The sequence below is a fragment of the Chaetodon auriga genome, chromosome 13 (assembly GCF_051107435.1).
Source record: "Chaetodon auriga isolate fChaAug3 chromosome 13, fChaAug3.hap1, whole genome shotgun sequence".
Taxonomy (NCBI): domain Eukaryota; kingdom Metazoa; phylum Chordata; class Actinopteri; order Chaetodontiformes; family Chaetodontidae; genus Chaetodon; species Chaetodon auriga.
This window is the reverse complement of record NC_135086.1, coordinates 23,443,332-23,463,157: the sequence shown is the minus strand read 5'-3', so window position 1 is coordinate 23,463,157 and position 19,826 is coordinate 23,443,332. Positions and strand designations below refer to the sequence as shown.

Sequence of the window (19,826 nt, the reverse complement as noted above, 5' to 3'; positions counted from 1 at the left end):
CTTGGAACACCTGTGCTTTTCCTACTATGACAAATCAAAATGTCTGCTGTGAAAAGGACTTATTGGCTGAGAGGGGAGGATGCTGTATGAATCACACATTGTTCTATATACAGTCGTCCTCAAAATTATTCATACCCTTGCTAATTCTTGTGATTTTTTAATTTAGTGATGAAATGAATGCAATTTTTCAAGTTTGTGTACCAGTTATAAGTGACCAACAATTGAAAGAATGACAACAATACAAAATTCAAAAAAATCTTTATTTCAGAGGTATTTTATTGATGGATTCCCAAAAAATGCCATGTTCATATTTATTCATACCCTCGTCCTTTGTCTTTCTTTAATAGTCAATCGCATAGCCTTTGTTCTTTATGACTGCTTCTAGACAATTCTTGTACGTGTCCACAAGCTTCCTGCATGTCTCCTGTGGGATGTTGGCCCACTCTTCCTTGGCGAAAGCCTCAAGCTGGGTCAGATTGGTCGGTTTCCTAGCCATCACTCTGGTCTTCAAGTGATGCCACAAGTTTTCAATGGGGTTCAGGTCAGGACTTTGACTTGGCCATTCTAGGACGTTGACATCATTGTCTTTGAACCATTTCTTCACTACCTTGGCAGTGTGTTTAGGATCATTGTCTTGCTGGAACGTCCAGTTGTGGCCAAGCTGGAGTTTCTCAGCAGATTCCTTCACATTTTCATCAAGGATCCTGATGTAATCCTCCTTTTTCATGGTTCCTTGGACCTTGACGAGATTCCCTGTGCCACTGGAGGAGAAACATCCCCATAGCATTATGTTCCCACCACCATACTTGACAGTGGGCACAGTGTTCTTCGGTCTGTAGGCTTCTCCTTTCTTTCTCCAGACATACTGAGTATCCATATGGCCAAATAACTCCAACTTTGTCTCGTCAGACCACAGGATGGTTGACCAAAAGCTGGGATCTTGCTTCAGATGACGTCTAGAAAAGGCCAGGCGAGCTTCCAGATGCTTCTTCCTGAGCAATGGCGTCTTCCGAGGTGTACGTCCATGGAGACCTCCTCTGTGCAAAACTCGCTCGATGGTGGACCGTGACACCTGTGTCCCTGCCTGGTCAAGCATTTCAATTAGGGCCTTGGTTGTGGTCTGTGGGTTGTTGTTGACCTCTCGGCAGATTTTCCTGGCAAGTTTAGAGGACACCTTACGCTTTCTGCCACGCCCACTGAGGTTTTTAACAGTGTTGAACCTCTTGTGCTTGTTGATGATGCTCTGGATGGTTGACACAGGGACATCATACTGCTTGGAAATGGCCTTATAACCCTTTCCTTCACTGTAGGCACATACAAGACGGTGACGTAGGTCCTCGCTGAGCTCCTTCTTCTTGACCATGATGACCAGAAATTGAGAATGACCTGAGCACTTTTCCCCTATTTATACTCTTCTGGAAGGATGGGTTTTTTTTGTTTTTAAATCAGTGTTTAACATTTGGTCAACAATGTTAAAGGGTTTTATTCCATTGTGACACCTTAAAGTAACTACTTGACAAAGATTACCACATTTGGTACATTTTTGTTGAAATATTGTCAGGGGTATGAATAATATTGAACATGGCATTTTTTGGGAATCCATCAATAAAATACCCCTGAAATGAATATTTTCTTAAATTTTATATTGTTGTCATTCGTTCAATTGTTGTTCACATATAACTGATACACAAACTAAAAAAAAATGTAATATTTCGTCACTAAATTAAAAAATCACAAGAATTAGCAAGGGTATGAATAATTTTGAGGACGACTGTATATAGGCATAAGTGCTGCACGCAGAATGAAGTGGGATTATGGTCGGCTGACTAAAAATACACAATTAAAGTGAATCAAACAAGTAAAAAATGAACACACTGAGGGATTTTAAGAGGTTTATGTGGTGCACCTCCAACAGTGAAATACCACAGAACACTTGTGCTGTGCACACTGCACCACTGACCTGCTCCAAGCAGCAGACCGTGCATACCAAGGTCAAGTTTGGCAAGTCTCAGTCCTCCACTGGACTGCCAAAGACACACACTCTATCCTGCTGGTAATCTCGGTATAGTTCGTTGTGCTGATGAATTCTTCATTCTTCATTCATTTAGTTAGAAAATCTTTGACAGTCTGTTCAATACTCCAGAAGTGTCAGTTACCACTTTGCTTTATATTATCCTTTATCCAGGGCAATTTAAGGTGATGTCATTAGTGATTCATCTGTTGATTATTTCCTCAATTCACTGATTCATTGTTTACGCTACAAACTGTACAAAAATGACAAAAAATGGCCATCACAATTTTTTCAGAGATTATTCAGATTCCTTGTTTTGAATGACGAACAGCACAAAATCCAAACTTATTCAATTTGCATTCATAGAAGACAAAGAAAATACTCACATTAGAGAAGATGGAGCCAGTGAATCTTTGCTTAAAAATGATTTGATGAAATTTTGAACTGATTAATAGATTGTCTATTTTCAGGAGTGCTTTATCCATTATAATAAAACAGGAAATCAACACAGCAAATTGGACCAATGAGATGACTGACCAATAAATTATAGGATGATGAAATGAGGGTGTTGATTGAGGGCTGACGTCGTCATTATGCACTGGCATGCTGCTGCTGTGCACAGAAAATACTTCTTTAACTAAGAGATTGCAGTTGAGGAAATCCAAAGATACATTTGAGTTTGAGGTAATTTAGACACAGTTTTGCACTTACACAGTATGTCCACCAGAGAGTGCTGGTCATATTGTATCCAGTCTCAGTCATGCTCTAATGTCATAGCAATTGTTGCTTTTTCATTGATTACTTGATTTTTTTTTTTTTTTCCCCCATTTTTTTAGCACTAGTATACTGTACTAACTACACAACTGGCATTTATTGGTTTGAGATCCATTAAGGGTGTTTTCACACTGGCAATGTAATTTACTTACTTACTTCCTCACAGTTGTATATAGTGAGAATAAAACTGATGTCCAACATGATGAGTGTTTGTGCTCTTGTAGGTCACACTTTTTGACAATGGTGCTATCTACCTACACTTTAAATAGGAGGGCATCAGTCAAATGTCCCAAGAATCAGAAGAAATTCAAGTGAACATGTGTGATCTGTGCATGTTAGTGTATTTGTGTAAAGTCACCTGACACCAACTGATTTCAGTTTCTTGTAAACTCCACAGGACTGTATCTTTTTTGAATCGATTCACACAATCTGAGCTGAGCCAATTTAAAAATCTCAACTAAACTCACTGCCTGATGGCGTTTTTGGCTCTCTACACTCAGCCCAACTTAGTTTGGTCTATCCACTCCCAGCCCTCCCTGCCCTGTAGGCTTCAACTCTTCAGCAGATACACAGTGTTAGTACGTTACAGCGACTTTCTTTCACCAAGCAACAATCAGACAGTAGAAGCCAAGCAGAGCAATGCAGCGCAGCACAAGAGGTGGCAAAACAGGGAGACAGCTACCAGGTTAAAGAGCATAAGAAATACATTAGACCAAGGAGACACAGAGAGAAAGAGTTGATTGTGGGTTGGACGGCAGGGTTCACACAGATTCACTGGGGGATGGAGGTGTGGTAACAGGTGTGTGTGTGTGTGTGTACCTTCAGGTCCCTCCTCTCTAGGTGCAGTAGCTCCGAGCCTCGGATGTCGTGTCGGATGAAGGTGTCTCTGTACTCTCCCAGACTCAGCTGTTCCAGCCAGATGCCCACATCCTCTGTGCCCCATCTCTCCACTACACACACGTACACACACACACAGAGCAGAGCAGAGAGAGGCTCAGGGCGCCTCACAGGTATGCAGACACACACACACACACACACACACACTGCCACACACCCACTGTCACTCTCACACCTCACTCACCACCATTCATATTCTTTCTCTTACTACTTCACAGCACATATATAACTCACATAAGGGCACAAATTGTGGTAAATCATTGTAAGGAAAGAAGGAGAAAAAATGGAGGGAGAGCATCAGAGAGGAAGGGAGAGCAGTGGCGGCAGCTGGCGGAAGAGAGGGAGGTTTGACAAAGGCCAAAGGTTGGTCAGAACAAGGCAGTGGCCAATGCCTTTCCATGAAGGCTGGGGGCATGCATACCATCGACCAATACCAAAACACACAGAAAAAGTAGGAGGTAAAGGGAGGCAGAAGCCTGTGCGGGAAATACAGCCCAACTAACCAGAAACCAGCCCACAATGAGAGGAAGGGCTTGGACTCTTAAACCTGATCTGGTTCTTGAACCTATACTTATTATTCCTATTAGGTATAAGAACATAGACCCACTCAGTAAGCAACAAAATCCCGTTAAGGTTTATTGTTTGGACATAATGCTCTTTAACTTGATGCTTTAATGCTCAATATGCAACAAAAACTGGTTTTATGGCTAGTTTGTATTTGATCCCTGCAGGCTTTCCCTTGGTGCAGCCTTGTTCTTCTCCTGCCTTTGCACCTTCTGAAGCCATGTTGATAGCTGGATGAGAGCATGATGGAGGGGAAGGTGTGCGAGTTGATGGTTAGGGTCACACTGTGGGATGTAAGACCTCAAACACACACACATTCTTTGTGTTCCAGACAATTACAATGCAGTAATACCTTTATGCACGGATTGCAATATGATGGTAGTGAGGGGCATGTTGTGTGCCCTGTTGTGTGTGCATGAATGTGCACAGTCATCGTTATGTGTGTAAATTTTAAGAACAGTGGTCAGTTACACAGTATAAATGACGAACAAAGCATGATAAAAGCATAAGATACTTGTTCTGGTTGCCGCTAGTAGAAGTATTTAATAATGTGACTGTGTGACATGAAGTATTTGATCATGAGTGTGACATTATTTCTGCAGCTGCTAAGCTATTGGAAACAAAACCATGTGACACCAAACAATATGAGCTACAGTAATATTTGAGCTTTCAGTTTGTCATTCAGTGCATTTATGCTACTGTCCTTTGAAAACAACGGCAGCAGCGATCATCATTAAGTTTGGGGCGTCCAGACCAAACAGTGCAAATAATGTTTTCTGTTAAAGGCTCATGGCAGCTGGGAGGGACTCTGACTGATTCCCCTGCCTGAGCAGATTAGAGCAGTCTGCCTGTCCAGTCTGTTGACTTCTGCGGGAAAAGTGGACACAACTCTACCTGACTGAGGGCTCGTCTTCTTGGCGGCCTTCTCCTTCTTGAACTTGGGCACTATGCGAAACATGCTGCTGCGACTGTTCCTCTTGTCGTAACCCAGAGAGTGGTCCTGGTACATAAGCACAGTCAACCTATAGCATTTCATTTAGCTACTCAGCTCTCCCGATACCTGGAGCCATGTCACACTAAAGCCAGAAAGAATATGTGTGTAGATAGCTCTTAGTTATGAGGAGCACAAGTACAGAATGGTGATAATCTTAACTACTTTGTACAAATATTAAACATAATGTGTGCACATGTGCATTCGTGTGTGTGTTTGCTGAGGCTGCTTACCTCCTCATCATTGGGCTGCAGTATATGGTACAGCCAGGGGATCTCTCCTAGTTTGCCCAGTTCCATCTCCACACTCTGCAGAGCATTGGACAGCTGCTCCTCCTCTGGTGGGTCCAGTTGCTGCAAGGAGGAAAACACAAGCTGAGATCAACTACAGGAGCACACTGGAAGGAGAACTAATAATAACCCAAGTTACACGAAAGTAGAATTATCCTTTAACACTATAGTATGATTGAAACATTAAATAATAAAATATATGACATGATACAAGCAAAGTAACTCACCAGAGAGACTCGGCCCAACAGAAGAGACTCTGTCTCATTGTACAGAGCCTTGACAGTGCTGGCCACCTCTATAGCTGTGTTTCTGGTGAGACTCTGGAAAGGGGACAACAGTTATTGAGCAGAATCCCACACATCATATGGTATGAATGACAATCACAGTGAAATCAGACTCTATGTAACCATTCTGGAAGCAGAACAGGTCCAGTCAAATTGGTCCTTTTAGGGCTTTATTATGCAGAGTTCAAAGTGATGGTGTTAGCTTGTTTTAAAAAGCAGTACAGGTAATTCAAAGGTGCCGCAGAATGCCACACACAGTGAAGGCTGTTGTTGCTGTGTTTTAAATATTGGTCTTGTTTCTTTAAATTAAATTTTCACAAATTGCTAAATCGCAGAATAGAATTATACTGAACAAAATACATTATCTTATTGTTTCTGACTACTTTTTGTTATTCTTACTGACAATACAGGTCCTCAACATAGTTGCTATAAATTGGCCTTTTCAGTTTGTGAGCTTATCAAAGACTATCAAGAGCTCTCTCTGCAGCTTTAGAAAGTGAGGGAAATGCGACATATTTTAAAGGAATAGTCTGTAACACCACACGTACAGACATATATTAATGTTCTGAAATATTTAAAGAATAATATTATCACTTGCAGCAGAATGCCTTTAACAGTTTTAACTACTCTCTGTGACACTCAACTTTAGATAACCACTTGTGCAAAAGGGTTTAACTTAAACCTTCAATTCAGTGACCTCTGGAGGCAAGTAAATCATTTCCATTTACAAGGTTCAACAAGTGAGTTTAAACTAAAACTGCAGCTTCTGTGGATAGCAATCAGGTTTCAGAGAGCTGTGCAGAAAACAAGTCTTAAACTCTGCATCATGCAGCTAAGAAAATCACACAGCAACATCTCAATGCTCAGTGGAAACCACTGTATGTTGTGTGACATTCGCTGATAGCTAACCTCTGGGAACTTGGGGTGTGTTTTGTTGATGGCGTGAGACGCAGCATTAACAGCATGAGCCAGTTCCTGCTCTAAAAGCCCATTGGTCTTTGCAGCCTCACATATCCTGTGATTAGACAAAGCACATGACGGTGAGTATGATTCATGCCAAAAAAACAAAATTATTATCTGTAAAGTCAGTGGATGTGAGACCTGATATTGATGGTGGTACATAGTTACCTTGTAATGAGCTCTTCTGCAGCTCTGGAGCACATCTGCACCAGGGCGGCCTCCTCCTCTGTAGCCAGATCCACAGACTGCTGCGGGTAGAGGTGAGGCCGCAAAGGAGGCTTATCGTACTTCAGTTTGTCCTCCCATGACTTCAACGTGTTCTCAAATGCCTGCAGGGAAAATCAAAGAACAAGTACACATCATGTAAAGCAATTCTTGTGAAGCTTTGTCCATCTACCAACTCACACTCACACGAAACCCAAGCCCCTTACTCCACTTCATTTTATTCTCCAAGCTTTCCAGACACCAACTGCTCTTCACTGAGCACCACTCTCTCTTCCTCACCCGGTCTCTGGTGAGCATCTGAGCTCTGTTCTTGTGCTGGATCTTGATGACTCCAGGCGGTTGGATCCAGGCCTCACCGTCCACCTGAATTGGAACCCCCTCATCACCCAGGATAGTAATCTTTACTGTTCGACACTGATTGGGACAGAGAGGCTTAGATTAGATCTACATACACTTTTATGCATAAGTCTTTTATTTTCATTTTGTTTTGAGTGTGTGTTCTCACCTGTGCTATGCGGTGGTGTTGTAATTTGATGACTCTGGACACAGCCATCTGCATGCTCCCAAACACAGCCACAACTTCCAGGATCTTGTCATCAAATGACGGGGCACAGAAGATCTGCACAACACAATAATGACACTCAGGAGCTGTGTGTGTGATACCATGTTGCAACTGCTGATTGTGTAAGTAATCGTTTAAACCTTTAAGAATTCAGCTGGTGTTACTCTGTGTTTTTCAGTTTGTTAGCAAACTTCATGAAAAGATCCTTTTCTCAGTTTTTTTGAGTATGCCACTGTTGGTTTTGGTCTGTTCATGACATCTGTTGACAAGAAGAAGAATATAAAGTATGACCAGCCTCATCTGTTAATGTGACAGGGAGGATTAGTGAACTAATATATCTTCTTCTAGTAAAAACCTGCCTTAAAGGAGACATTTTGTCCTGTCAGCTCAGTTTAGCTGAGGCCTCAATCAGAATTTAATTGTTTCTGCGAGAGGAGGCTCCCAACAAGTCCATAATTGATCTCTGCCAGCAAACGGCTGCTGAAAAGGTCACAGTAATGTGGAGTCTGCATCCGCACAAGTACACAGAGAGAGGTTCAGTTGGAAAAAAAAAGAAAAAAGAGGACTTCTGGATAGGTCACATTTTGCTGAGATGAAATGATCAAAGAACTTGATCAGTTGTGCTGTCATGTGGAGCCTCAGCCACTAGATGGAAACCAAAACACGTTCAGCAAAAAGTTCAGTGCTGTGTTCAGTGCTGACGTCGAGGTGGTAACATGTTGATCAGAGACAGAGGGGAGATTTTCAAATAAACTCTCTGTTTTAGAGTGAAACTACACATCAGCTGCAGTGTGTCAAAGCGTATGATTACACCACGAATCAGACATATTATGACAAAGAGAAAACTTGTAATGTGTGTGTGTGTGTGCGTGCGTGCGTGATGACTAAGTCTAACTAAATGTCCTCTCCCTGTTGCAGTTTCCTCCTCTCCAGCAAAAGTTACGTAACACCAAATGCACATACTGTATGTGTGTGTCCAAGGGTAACCTCTGCAGGGGCTCACTAAGGGTGCGTGTGTGCGTGTGTGTGCATGTGTGTGCAAACTAACTCTAATCCCTCAGCAGCCCTTGTGCTCCAAGCCTTAAACAAACAAGCACAAATATCTCTCTACCCATCCCTCCCCCAGCACCTCCAGGCTACCAGGGCCATGTTACACCAGGATCTTTCCATAGTTCACGTCACAGAAAATGAGAGAGAAAGACTGAGAGACAGAAAAAGAGAGGTGAAGCCTTGACACAGCAATCTAGTCAATTTCTGACATTAGCTTGAGGAAGAAAGCACCCTTTGATCTGAGTCACCTACCGAGGGCACTTCCAGCAGGATGGAACATTAACATGAACATTATTGGACTGTAAATGTACTCACATCATCCTCCTTGGTGCCACCCCAGAAGTTGGTCCCGCCTGCGTAGCTAGGAATGTTTAACACTGCGATCCCCTGAAGGCTGGGAAGGGGAATATACTGGCCGTCACACTGGGAAAGACAATAAGCAAGCAGAGCTCAGCTGGACCAGCAAGCGAAGGGGACAGGGACATGTTTCAGCAAGTCCACCCTATTGTTTGCTATCATTTTTCAGACATTTTTAAGTAAAAGCAAGTGTTCTCTGCTGTTCTTCCCCTTCTCACCTCTAGCTGGACTTTCTGCTCCAGGTTCTTGTAGGTTCTCTGCAGAAGCTCCTTTGTGCCCAGAACACCATACCACATCATGTTCTTGGTACGACTCCTGTGCAGGAGGAGCAGAGAGTGTGATTGAACTGGAACGAATGAACTGGAAGGACCTTAAAATGTTGTTATCTGGTATCTGTCTAGTATAGCAGATTTCACAGACTAAAAAAAAAAACCTTGATGTCTGATTGCTTGATTGTTCGGTGGCTGAGATGCCTGGACGTACAGGCACTGTGTCTCACCTGCATTTCTCTGGGTGCTCCTCTCGTTTGTTGTTGAACTCCAGGGAGATCTTGGCATCCAGGCCGATGCCAAAGTAGTTGTTCATCACACACTTCTCCATGTAGCCCTCTCTGGGTGGGAAAACAGCCACAGAAACAGACACACAGCCGGTCAGCTCACACATAAATCATGCTAAATTAGGGACAAATAGAGAGAGAGACAGATGTGGACATAGATTTTGTACATGGACGCAAAGAGAAGTGGCTCTTACAGTGAATCAAGGTCGGGGTCGATGAAGGGTGTGGCCCCAAAGGGGTCGATGTTTGCCAGCAGCATCTTGCTAATGATGGAGCTGCCAGCGATGGAGGCAGCTAGACCTGCCCGCAAGCCTGCACACACACACACACACAGACACACACACACACACACACACACACACACACACACACATCTGTCATATGAGTTGAAATGTCCGAGCCATCCTCTCCTTGTGTGTTTTGTGAAGGTCAGGTGAAGGAAAATTACTTGTATGCATGCTTTGAAATATAATGTCTAGTTGTGCATGTGTGTTTGTGTTTACCAGGGCAGATGATGCGTGTGTTGAGTACAGGGAGGTTCTCCTTGCTGGTGGTGAAGGGGGTGATGGTGAAGGAACCACAGGACTGGGTGCTGCGGCTCACCCTCCTCTCAGTTGGAGAACAGGGACTCTTAGCAGCTGGACACACAGAGAGCGAAAAACATATTATCATGCTTTTCCTCCGCTCAAATGGTTTTAGGTTGATATTCCTGGTTCATTAGATCACAGACAACAGAGAAAACACAATGGCGCGACGTTTTAATGTGACACCACCGTCTCATCCCACCAGGGGGCATAACAAAACTCACTGCAGCTGCTTTGAATGGGCTGGGCTGCATACACACAGGAAAATGAACAAATATCAAGTGACAATGATCCTCAGTGGTTGGTTGATGCTGGAACACGTTCAGAAACAGATTTTCTGACACAAATTCTCATTTACACACACACCAACACTGCTGATTTAATATGACACTGAACAGCAGGTCGTCAGAATAAAAGCAGGGAATTGTTATAGGTGTTAAGTAATGTCATTCTGGGAAATTACCTTGAGGTTTGATATACAGGTGTGTTCCACTATTATGACATTTTTAAAACTAAAGTAGGTACACTGTTTATGCCCTCCAACTCTCTGAAACCACTACAATTCTTAAGGATAAAGTGGAGGGTAACAGGAGCATTTTCACATGTAATAAAGCAGTTTAATCTGAAGGATTTGGTGGGTAAATTGTATTGTTGTAGCTGTGCGTGTACAAAATCATGAGGATTTTCCATATATTCTGGATGACTGTTGATGGGTTTGTAAAAACTTCCGTCTCATTTAGAATATTAGGTAGTGCTGCACAGCTGAGAAAGTATAGCTTCACGTTTACCCTCTTATTTTTAGCTTTCAGCAGCTATGCATTCGTGTCCAGGTCAGGAAGGAGGTAGGAGGCAATAAGAGGAAACAAGGAGAGGATACAAAGCAGAGGGTTTGACTGATACCTCCTAGTCTTCCAACGGCTGGAAAACGTGTGGAAGGAAGGAAGCAGGCCCATGATAAACAGGAAGAACTTCTGCCCCTAAGACAATAACACATCCTGAGGCCCGTGCACACACACTCACAGAGGCACACTTAGACATTTACACACAGTAACGTGCATGTGTGTCCACATAAAAAGCTTCACACATTCAGACACATATACACAGGCACACACAGGCTTTATAGCTGCCCTGCCACCACAGTTTCAACAGGTTCAATAATTTACTATTAAAGAAGTTGACTGTTGTGGAGACTGAAGATGGAGAGATAAACAGCATAGCCTGGTGCAAGAGGAGGCATATTACAGGAGAGCATGCTTTCTCCAGGCACTTTTACCACTAATCCTTGAGTTTATTTATGACAGGAAACATGATTTGCGTCAGCAGCACTTTTTTCCATTAGCTATGTGTCTGGTTCTCTGTGGTGCAGGGAGTGCAATATCCACAAGGTGGCAACATTTAAATCCTGTGTGATCTATCTCTATTTACTTTAAAGTACAAGCAGTAGTTTTCTTTCATACCATTTAAACAATAACATCACTCTTTTAGTCTTCTTTCCATTAAAAGGAGAATAATATTGACTTTTATATTTTGTCAATCCTCAAGTTTGCCTCAATGATGGGAATACAGGAGCAATGTTTCCTCTCTCAGCAGGGAAAAGGAGGGAATGTGTTTGAACCCATCCACTAGGTGAGGCAGGCATAACTACTTTCTACTCAGTTATCTTTTCAAAGCAGGCCTCAGCCACCAATTAAAAATGGCTTTTCAGAGAACAATGCCAGCTGGCAAAGTGGAAGACTTGGAAATCAAACAGGCAGGGCTGGACAGGTTAAGTGTTCTGGAAATGGCCCAGGATGGAAATGCATCAGGGCCAAGCAGGTAAAAGGTTTGTGAACAGGTCACAGACTTAGAATGAGTCCAGGCCAGACAGGTCAGAGATCTGAACCAGAGCCGAAGCAGCAGTAGCAGAAGCAGTGGCGCTCTTACATGGCACTGCTTCCAGTTCCTTGGTATCCTCATCCTTTTCACTGTCTCTGTTCTCCTCCTCACTGTACTTCCTGAACTCGAGAAGAGATGGCAGCTCGGTCTCCTCTGTATGGGCGTTCTGCTCATCAACCACTGAAAACAGGAAACACAGGAGACAGAGGACAGTGTGCATTACATGGCACAGTGCATGTACAGTACATGCCTGGCAAGTTTCTCGTTCTGTGCAGAGATTGCATTTTATAAAGAGTGATGTTGCGATAAATGAAATCTTCATTCCCAATGCAGTTTCCAAACAAGATTTCAGAAGACATGTCAGTGCGAAACGATTAATCTCCTTCACCAAACGGGTGAACTGGATTTTGGGCTTTCCCTCCATGATAACTCTGTATGTGTTACCTCTCTCGGCCTGTTCTATGATCTGTCGCACGGCTTTCTTCACACTGTTGGCCCTCAGCATCAGCTGTTCCCTGCTTTTGAACAGCTGCTGTCCCTTCTCCGTCTCTTCCTCTTCCAGCTTCTCCTTCAGCTCTGTCAGGCTCTCCTCGCTGGCCTCCTCCTCTTCTTCCTCCTCCTCCTGCTCCTCCTCTACAATAGGAGGAGTGGAGTGGGGAAGTGAAGGTATCGCCTGGCACTCTGTGTTGAGGGTCTGGAGGAGGGAGTCCAGTTTCTCATTCAGGATGGCACACTGGTGGGCACAGAGGAGAGGAGACACAAACAAGGGCTCGAGTGTGCTGTGGCACCATTCAGGGGATGGCAAATTAGCAGAAATTGAATATACAGGGAGTGGCCCTTCAGCACAGGCGGAAGATGGATGTTAACTGCATTGATTTGAGGCTTACTTTGAGAGACATCGTGTCGCACTCCTCAGCGTTCTCTGTACTTTTTTCATAAGCTTTCCCCACTTTGGCAACAAAATCCTTCACTGTTTCACACAGGATCCTAATAAACGGGAAGAAAACTTCAGCGTTTCTTGGTATAATATATGACTATTTATCATATGATTATTTATTGTTTCCATGACAACTCTGCTTTAAACAAAATGCCATGAAAATAATGATGTAATCGAACAATGTCAGTTAAAAAACAGGATTTTTGAAATCTAAGAATTGTTGTAGTTGGTTATTTGCAGGCAATCCTAGTCGGCTTGTTTGGGGTCATGTTACTGTGTGAGAACACTTACTTGGCAGAGGAGATGACCACAGAGTGCTGCTCAGAGTTGAGGATCTTTGTCAGGTGAGCAGCTACTGAGTCTTCATAGGCTGAAATGTGAAACTGGTACAGAAAACAAGAGTTTCTTAGTATTCAAAAACAACACATGAACACTGTAGCTTGCAGCAAGCACTACAGTTTAAAGCAGATTTCTCTCAACAGTACTTAAAAAATTGCAAAATGTTAGAATACCGCAGTATCTACAATCGTAGATTAAACACTGGACTCGTGGGTCATATGTCCAGTTTTGAATCGAAGCTAAGTTTAAGTTGAACTGAAAATGTCAGGCACTATTTTCAGCATGTTCCGCATCCAACTACCTCCTACTCATGTCTGTCTGTCTGGAAGCCCTGCTGGGTTTGATTGTGTCTACTGATGCGTGTGAATATCTGTCAGCTCCTGTGAGTACCTGGCAGTCGTCAGCTCCCTCAGGCGTGGTGGGGCAGCTGTGTTTGGGTGGGATCTTAATCTCATAGGTCATGATGCTCCAGCGGTCTAGCATCTTGGTGCTGGCTCTCTCCAACTTCTCCAGGATCTGGGGCAGCTGGGTGTCATCGTCACACGACGGGCCCCAGCCCAGCACGCGTGCCAGATCGTTGCCCGTGCCCAAGGGCAACACCCCAAGCTGGCACTGAAACACATGCAGAGGGTTAATTTGGCACGAGGGAATACATGCCTATATAATGAGTGCATGTCTATATGTAAGCTGGCCAGGAGCAAAAAGCTCAGCTGGCACCTTGAACAAGGACACATCATTTTCTATCTACCTCAACAATTTCTGAATTTAAATGTACAGGATTATCTACATAATATGTGTAGTTGTTGTAAAGCACTTTGAGCTGCAATTCTTATATGAAAGATAATATACAAATGAAGTTTATTATTATTGTCGTTGTTATGACAGCAGGCAATTGTAATTAATTTTGAATACAGGAGAAATAAATGACCATCCTACTAGTGACATTCAAATCTCTGCTCAGTGCTGTGTTTCTTTGATATTACAATGTCTCCATAATGCTGTTTATTACAGTACCTGTTTGTGCAGATTGAGTTTGTCGATCTCTGACAGGACCCAGCCCACGCTCCCATCGCCTCCACATACCAGAATCCGGAAGTTGTCAAACTTCTGAAACAAGCGCAGACTGACAAAAACAGACACACATACACGTAGAGTATTCACTTATTGCATAGGATCAGATTTCAAGTATAGAAAATAATGCTTTGGAATGCAGAACATGCACATATATATGGATGATTTCTGTGTTTGGGAGGCTGTGTCAGTTTATTTACCCGAGGTGCGGCCCACCATTGACCAGGTCGAAGACTTGAGCCGGATTGAGGAGCTGCTTGAAGCGCCGCAGAAATTTCACTCCCTGGTTGTCACCACTTTTGGAGTTGACAAAGACCAGGAGGGGACTGGCACATGACGGGGGGCAGGTGGCCTTCCAGAAACCTGTGGGGAAACGGCAACAGAAAAGGAGAGAGTGAAAATCTGTTGAATGCTCTGAGCACTGCACACTATATTGCATGTCTGCATGGTACTCCAATCAAGGGTCTGAGGACAGAGGGTGCAGTACGCTGTATGGATTTTAAAGCACCTTGAGGAAATTTTGTGATTTGTGCTATTGGGCTGTATCGATAAAGTTGAGACTTGACTAACTTGAGCTCTTCCCTTTAACACTCTCTAACCAGTAACCAGGGTGCAGCTTGAACTGGAGCAGCAGCACTGGATGCAGCGGCTTGCATGAGACGACTCTGTCATCGTTAAACAACCTCATCAAAGTCTCTGCGTGCAGGAGGGTTGAATAATATATAGCAGCATGGCACATGCTAAAAACACGTGTTTTGCTGTTTTACTGGTATGAGCACACACACATACACGCACACACATATATATACTAATCTGTGGGAGGTAATGCAAGAGGTTTCTGTGCTTACAACATAATCTGTACACCCCCAGCTTTGTGCACATTAGGGCTTCCACCATAGCGTGTGTGTGTGTGTGTGCGGCACTGCTATCGACTCCTGTCTCTCCTTTTCTTTTCTCTCTTGCGTCCTCCTTCACTTTTTCTGTCTACTCTTCAATGTCTCTGTCTACATTCTTTGATTCTTTCCTTTCTGCATTTCTCTCTCTCCCTCTGTGATGTTGTCAGTAATGGATGGATTGAGGGAGGGTGAGTGGACGGGAAGGAGGGAGGAAGGGAGAGGCGGGGGAGTCACAACGCACCAGCACGTGTTACAGTCTGCCCTCCAGCCAATTACAACCAATCTCCTGGAACGTGAAGAGATGCAGAGAGAGTGAAGGGCAGAGAGAGAGAGAGAGGGAGAGATGAAGCCAAAGGATATATCTTCTCTTTGCCCTTCTTCATTTTCTTTTTGTTTTATCCTCCTCCCAGCATCTGGATCCCCCTTCCTCCCTCTCTCTGCCTCTCTTTATCCATCGACCAATTAGCTGATGCCAGCTTTTTACAGACACAGTGGGCTGTGTGCACTGCATATGCATATGTGTGCACGAGACCAAGCCATTGGATTCAGCAGCAGTAATCCAATCACACATCGTGCTTATCTGAGTCTGTCTGACAGGTGCTGATCTCCATCTAAAATGGGTTAAATGTACACGCTGGCAAGCACACACACACACACACACACACAAACACACACATGTATAGACAGTTGAACACAGTCGTCATCTATTAACAAAACGAAAAACAAAATATACAAAAACACACATGCTGAAGAGAGAGCCTGAAGCAATCCTCACGGTGCTTTGAAGCCATCTGCATCTTATTCAGTGATGTCTGTATGCTTCCATGAATTGTGGCATGATGAGTATGTGCGTCCAGTTTCACGGAGTTGTGAAGCATCCAATTAAAATTCTTCTCACACACGATGCTGATCTATTTTTAGTCCTCAGAAAGGTGTGTGTCGACCTGTCAGATAGGGCTATTTTTAGCCACGAAAAATGCACAATTTCCTGGCACACAATACCAGCGCTCTGTCCCTCTCTCTAACACCTGACCCTTTGACTGAGTCACTGTGATGGCTGTGTGTGTGAGTGTGTGTGTCTGTGTGTGTGTCTGTGTGTGGTGCTTACCATCTGAGTCGATGCTATTGAGGGCAGTTGGGGGAATGATGGAGACTTTGCATTGACCTAGAGGACACTTGCGGGGGTACAGGTCCATACAGGCTGTGTGCACCTAGACACACGACAGAAAATAAAATGGAAACATTTGTGGAAGATTCAAGACTTCATCATCTTGTCTCTCATACAGATGTACAATAACAATGATATAAAATCCCCTACTGGTATGGTGTTTTTAAAGAAACACACTACTGGTAATGATTTGACATGTTGTCTGCCTTTAAACATGACTGTTTCATAGTTATTTTAATAAAACTATGAAATCAGCCATTTGGCTTACACTGACACATTTGCAGCAATGTTAGGGAATGCACATTGTTACAAAAAAAAAAACAAAAACAAACATAAATAATAAATACTAAGTTACTGTATAGTAATCTTTTAAACAGAGACTACAACTGCAAATATAAAAAGACATAAACTACATAAATCCACACACTGCTGTAATCATGTATAAGCCCTTCTCCTAAAGTGAGAGCTGGAAGGAGCAGCAAAGAGCGGATGGATAACTGATGGATCACTGCTGATGAAAAACAGCACTGCAGCATTCCAGACCATCCCTCAGTCAAGATTCATCGTTCAGCGACATGTAACTGTCATGTATTTATCCTGTCATATATTTATCGAATGCTATAGCCTAACTGTGGTTGCCAGCATGTTAAACAACAGTTGCGGTTACAAGCCTCCATGCTGCAAACAATTAACAAAAAACTGTTCAGTTATTCTGAGATATGACTCTGGAGACACATTCAATACTGAGACTATGCTTTTTGTTGACTTGTGTCGTGTTCTCACTACGACTGAAATGATAAGCTTTTTTGTGTCAGTTTAATCCTGTTTAGATGTAATTTAGCAGGAGCAAATCAAGCATTTACAAGACAGATGTCTCACCATAGCTTTGCACCAGAGGCAGCGCCAGTCCTGCAGTCTCAGTACGCTGCCACATGTCTTATCACACACGGCACACTTGGCACTGACAGGCAGGTTGCCTTCCAACCACTGGTGAGGCATAGCAATCTGTGCGCACACACACACACACACACACACACACACACACACACACACACAGTTTCAGTATTTTCCCAGAATTTTCTTTTTTCTTTGCTTGAGGAAAAGCCCGCAGCACATCATTTTTACCAGCTCTCCATAGAAAACAAGGCAATCCAAAGGGCATAGTAACAGAGTAAAGTGAAGTCAATTGATTTATACAGTGTAATTTCACAAATCACAACTTTGCTTCAAGGGGCTTTATAACCTTTAGGATAACCTCTACAGCATGCAAAACCCAATGCATTACAACACACGGATGCCTTTTCAATTCAGAATGAACTTTACACACTAACTTACCCCATCCTCATCCTCAATAATATCCTTTCCTATGGAAGCCAGGGTTGTCCATTTACAGTTGTTAGTGGCTCTGACAGCACAGCGTTTATGGGCTTTGAATTTGCACACTGAAAACACAGCCAACACACATATGAGTCTGACGACGTGTTCGCCGTTAACAGCCATCAACATTACTCAGCAGCTTCATATTGTAGCACTACATTAGATGGACGCTTCTGAGGAATAAAACAAAATAAATGATATCACAGTCATTGGTTCTGAACTGTTTTTGACTAAACAGAACAGTGATTCATTCTAAAATATATCAGCGTGTGATTGTGTGATGGGAATGACATTTAGCTCATGCCCAGGCATTATCAGATACAGAGGTAATTTAAGAGGTCAATTTAAAACGTTCCCAGACCAATTGCACCTAAAATGCAAAATTTCATTGATTTCTATAGATTTTTTCCACAAAAAGGCTGAAAAACACCGGACACTGATGCATGATTCAGAAACAGACACACCTCACAAAGTACAGTGTTCTAATGGATCCAGCCCTAATGAGATGTCAGTGGGCGTAATTGCTAACCTCCCTAAGCCTGTTCTGCACTTACGAATCTGACAAAGCATAAGGACTTAGCTCCACGTCACAGGTTTCAATGCATTTATCTGCGACCAGCAACAGGAAATCTACAGCCGGGCTAAGAGGCACCTAAACCCTGGACCACACATCGATCAGGATACCTGCTGGATTGCCTGGATTACTGTGTTAAAACCAAACATCTGTACAGCCTCTGGTGCTGTGCTGACACTGACTCGCATAATGTACATACGTGTGTGTGTTTGTATAGCTGCTCTGTGCAAGGGTGAACTGGCGAACGTAAACGTCTGCTACATGTGATCAGTCTCACCAATATTCTCAGTAGCCTGATCCCAGTGCTTCAACAGATTAACAGAGGAGGCAAACGAGAACAAATCAGACCACATGGTCAATACTGTATGCTTTCCCTTCCACTCATTCATCAACACCACTCAGCATCCTCGATACTGGCAGACTGAGATGAAGCCAGAGTTGTTGCGAGTATAGCTCAGTCGTGGTTTCTTTTAGCGACAGTACACCTGCCTTTGGCCCTGTACATGTGCTGGCAGGTTTGATCTTATGCCATCTTACAGTAAATTTTGAGCAGCTTAGAAGAAGCATTCACTGTCTTGACATGTTGAAAGATTTTTTTACTGAAAAATTTACTGAAGAAGTTCTCAAAAATCCTGAATTCATGTTTTCAGATAATTAAGGTTAACCTCTCCCAGAATAGCTTCCTACTTAACCATCCACAGGCTCATCTTGTTGAGTTTTCACACTTGCATCTTGTACAAAGATGCAAGTGTAAAAACAACATGTTGAGGTTTTCCAGGGTTATGGGCAGACTGTTTCTCAGCTAGGCGCAGTTACTTCCTGATTACATTACCTTCACAAAAACAGAGCAATTTGTTAACTCTTTTTTTTTTTTTTTTTGTAAAGATCAGTGAGCTGTGGAGCTGCTGGTAGGGCGGTGGGCTTTTTTACCTTTGGACAGAGCTCGGCTAGTTGTTCCCCCTGCTTCCAGTCTTTATGCAAAGCTAAGCTAACTGTCTCCTGGCTGCTCCTTATTAAACAGATATGAGAGCGGTATCAACCTTATCATCTGACTTTTGGCATGAAAGCAGATGTTTCCCAAAATGCTGAACTTATGTGTTCAATTTTCAACAAAAATAATCAGGATGAATAAAGATCTTCAGCTGATAACAACGTAACATTTAAAACTTTAACATCCATTATATATATATATATATATATATATATATACATATATATATATATATATACACAACATCTGTCAAGGTTCACTCAGTATGCACGAGAAGGTAGGCAGATGAAGCCGTTACTCATTTCACACTTTAATGTGCTGAATACAGAATCCCATAATGTAAATACAACATGAATATTTCCTGTAAAGATGGCAGATGGAGATAGCTCTTGTCTTTTTCTCCATTAAGGATGAGGCACTTAGCAAACTCATGAATAATGTCTGAACTTTTCTTCTAGCCAGCCCACCCTTGCTCATACACAAAAATGAGACA

General features: G+C 42.9%; 1 protein-coding gene across 6 annotated transcripts in view; it reads right to left on the bottom strand.

Moving 5' to 3' along the window:
* dgkh (diacylglycerol kinase, eta) overlaps positions 1-19,826 on the bottom strand; it is a 53,067-nt gene that overhangs the window by 5,419 nt on the left and 27,822 nt on the right. For 5 of the 6 annotated variants that reach the window (XM_076746088.1, XM_076746091.1, XM_076746090.1 and 2 more), the window contains 23 exons: positions 17,727-17,833; positions 17,271-17,396; positions 16,332-16,434; positions 14,528-14,690; positions 14,271-14,379; positions 13,647-13,868; positions 13,209-13,300; positions 12,868-12,967; positions 12,425-12,713; positions 12,029-12,160; positions 10,025-10,159; positions 9,716-9,833; positions 9,465-9,575; positions 9,184-9,280; positions 8,924-9,031; positions 7,502-7,615; positions 7,276-7,410; positions 6,940-7,100; positions 6,721-6,826; positions 5,755-5,847; positions 5,471-5,590; positions 5,141-5,246; positions 3,605-3,735 (listed from right to left, as the gene is read on the bottom strand). In XM_076746088.1, the coding sequence (XP_076602203.1) occupies positions 3,605-3,735; positions 5,141-5,246; positions 5,471-5,590; positions 5,755-5,847; positions 6,721-6,826; positions 6,940-7,100; positions 7,276-7,410; positions 7,502-7,615; positions 8,924-9,031; positions 9,184-9,280; positions 9,465-9,575; positions 9,716-9,833; positions 10,025-10,159; positions 12,029-12,160; positions 12,425-12,713; positions 12,868-12,967; positions 13,209-13,300; positions 13,647-13,868; positions 14,271-14,379; positions 14,528-14,690; positions 16,332-16,434; positions 17,271-17,396; positions 17,727-17,833 (2,978 nt within the window). Of the gene's footprint in view, positions 1-3,604; positions 3,736-5,140; positions 5,269-5,470; positions 5,591-5,754; positions 5,848-6,720; positions 6,827-6,939; positions 7,101-7,275; positions 7,411-7,501; positions 7,616-8,923; positions 9,032-9,183; positions 9,281-9,464; positions 9,576-9,715; positions 9,834-10,024; positions 10,160-12,028; positions 12,161-12,424; positions 12,714-12,867; positions 12,968-13,208; positions 13,301-13,646; positions 13,869-14,270; positions 14,380-14,527; positions 14,691-16,331; positions 16,435-17,270; positions 17,397-17,726; positions 17,834-19,826 lie in introns of all 6 variants that reach the window. The other variant, XM_076746089.1, reaches the window with a different exon arrangement.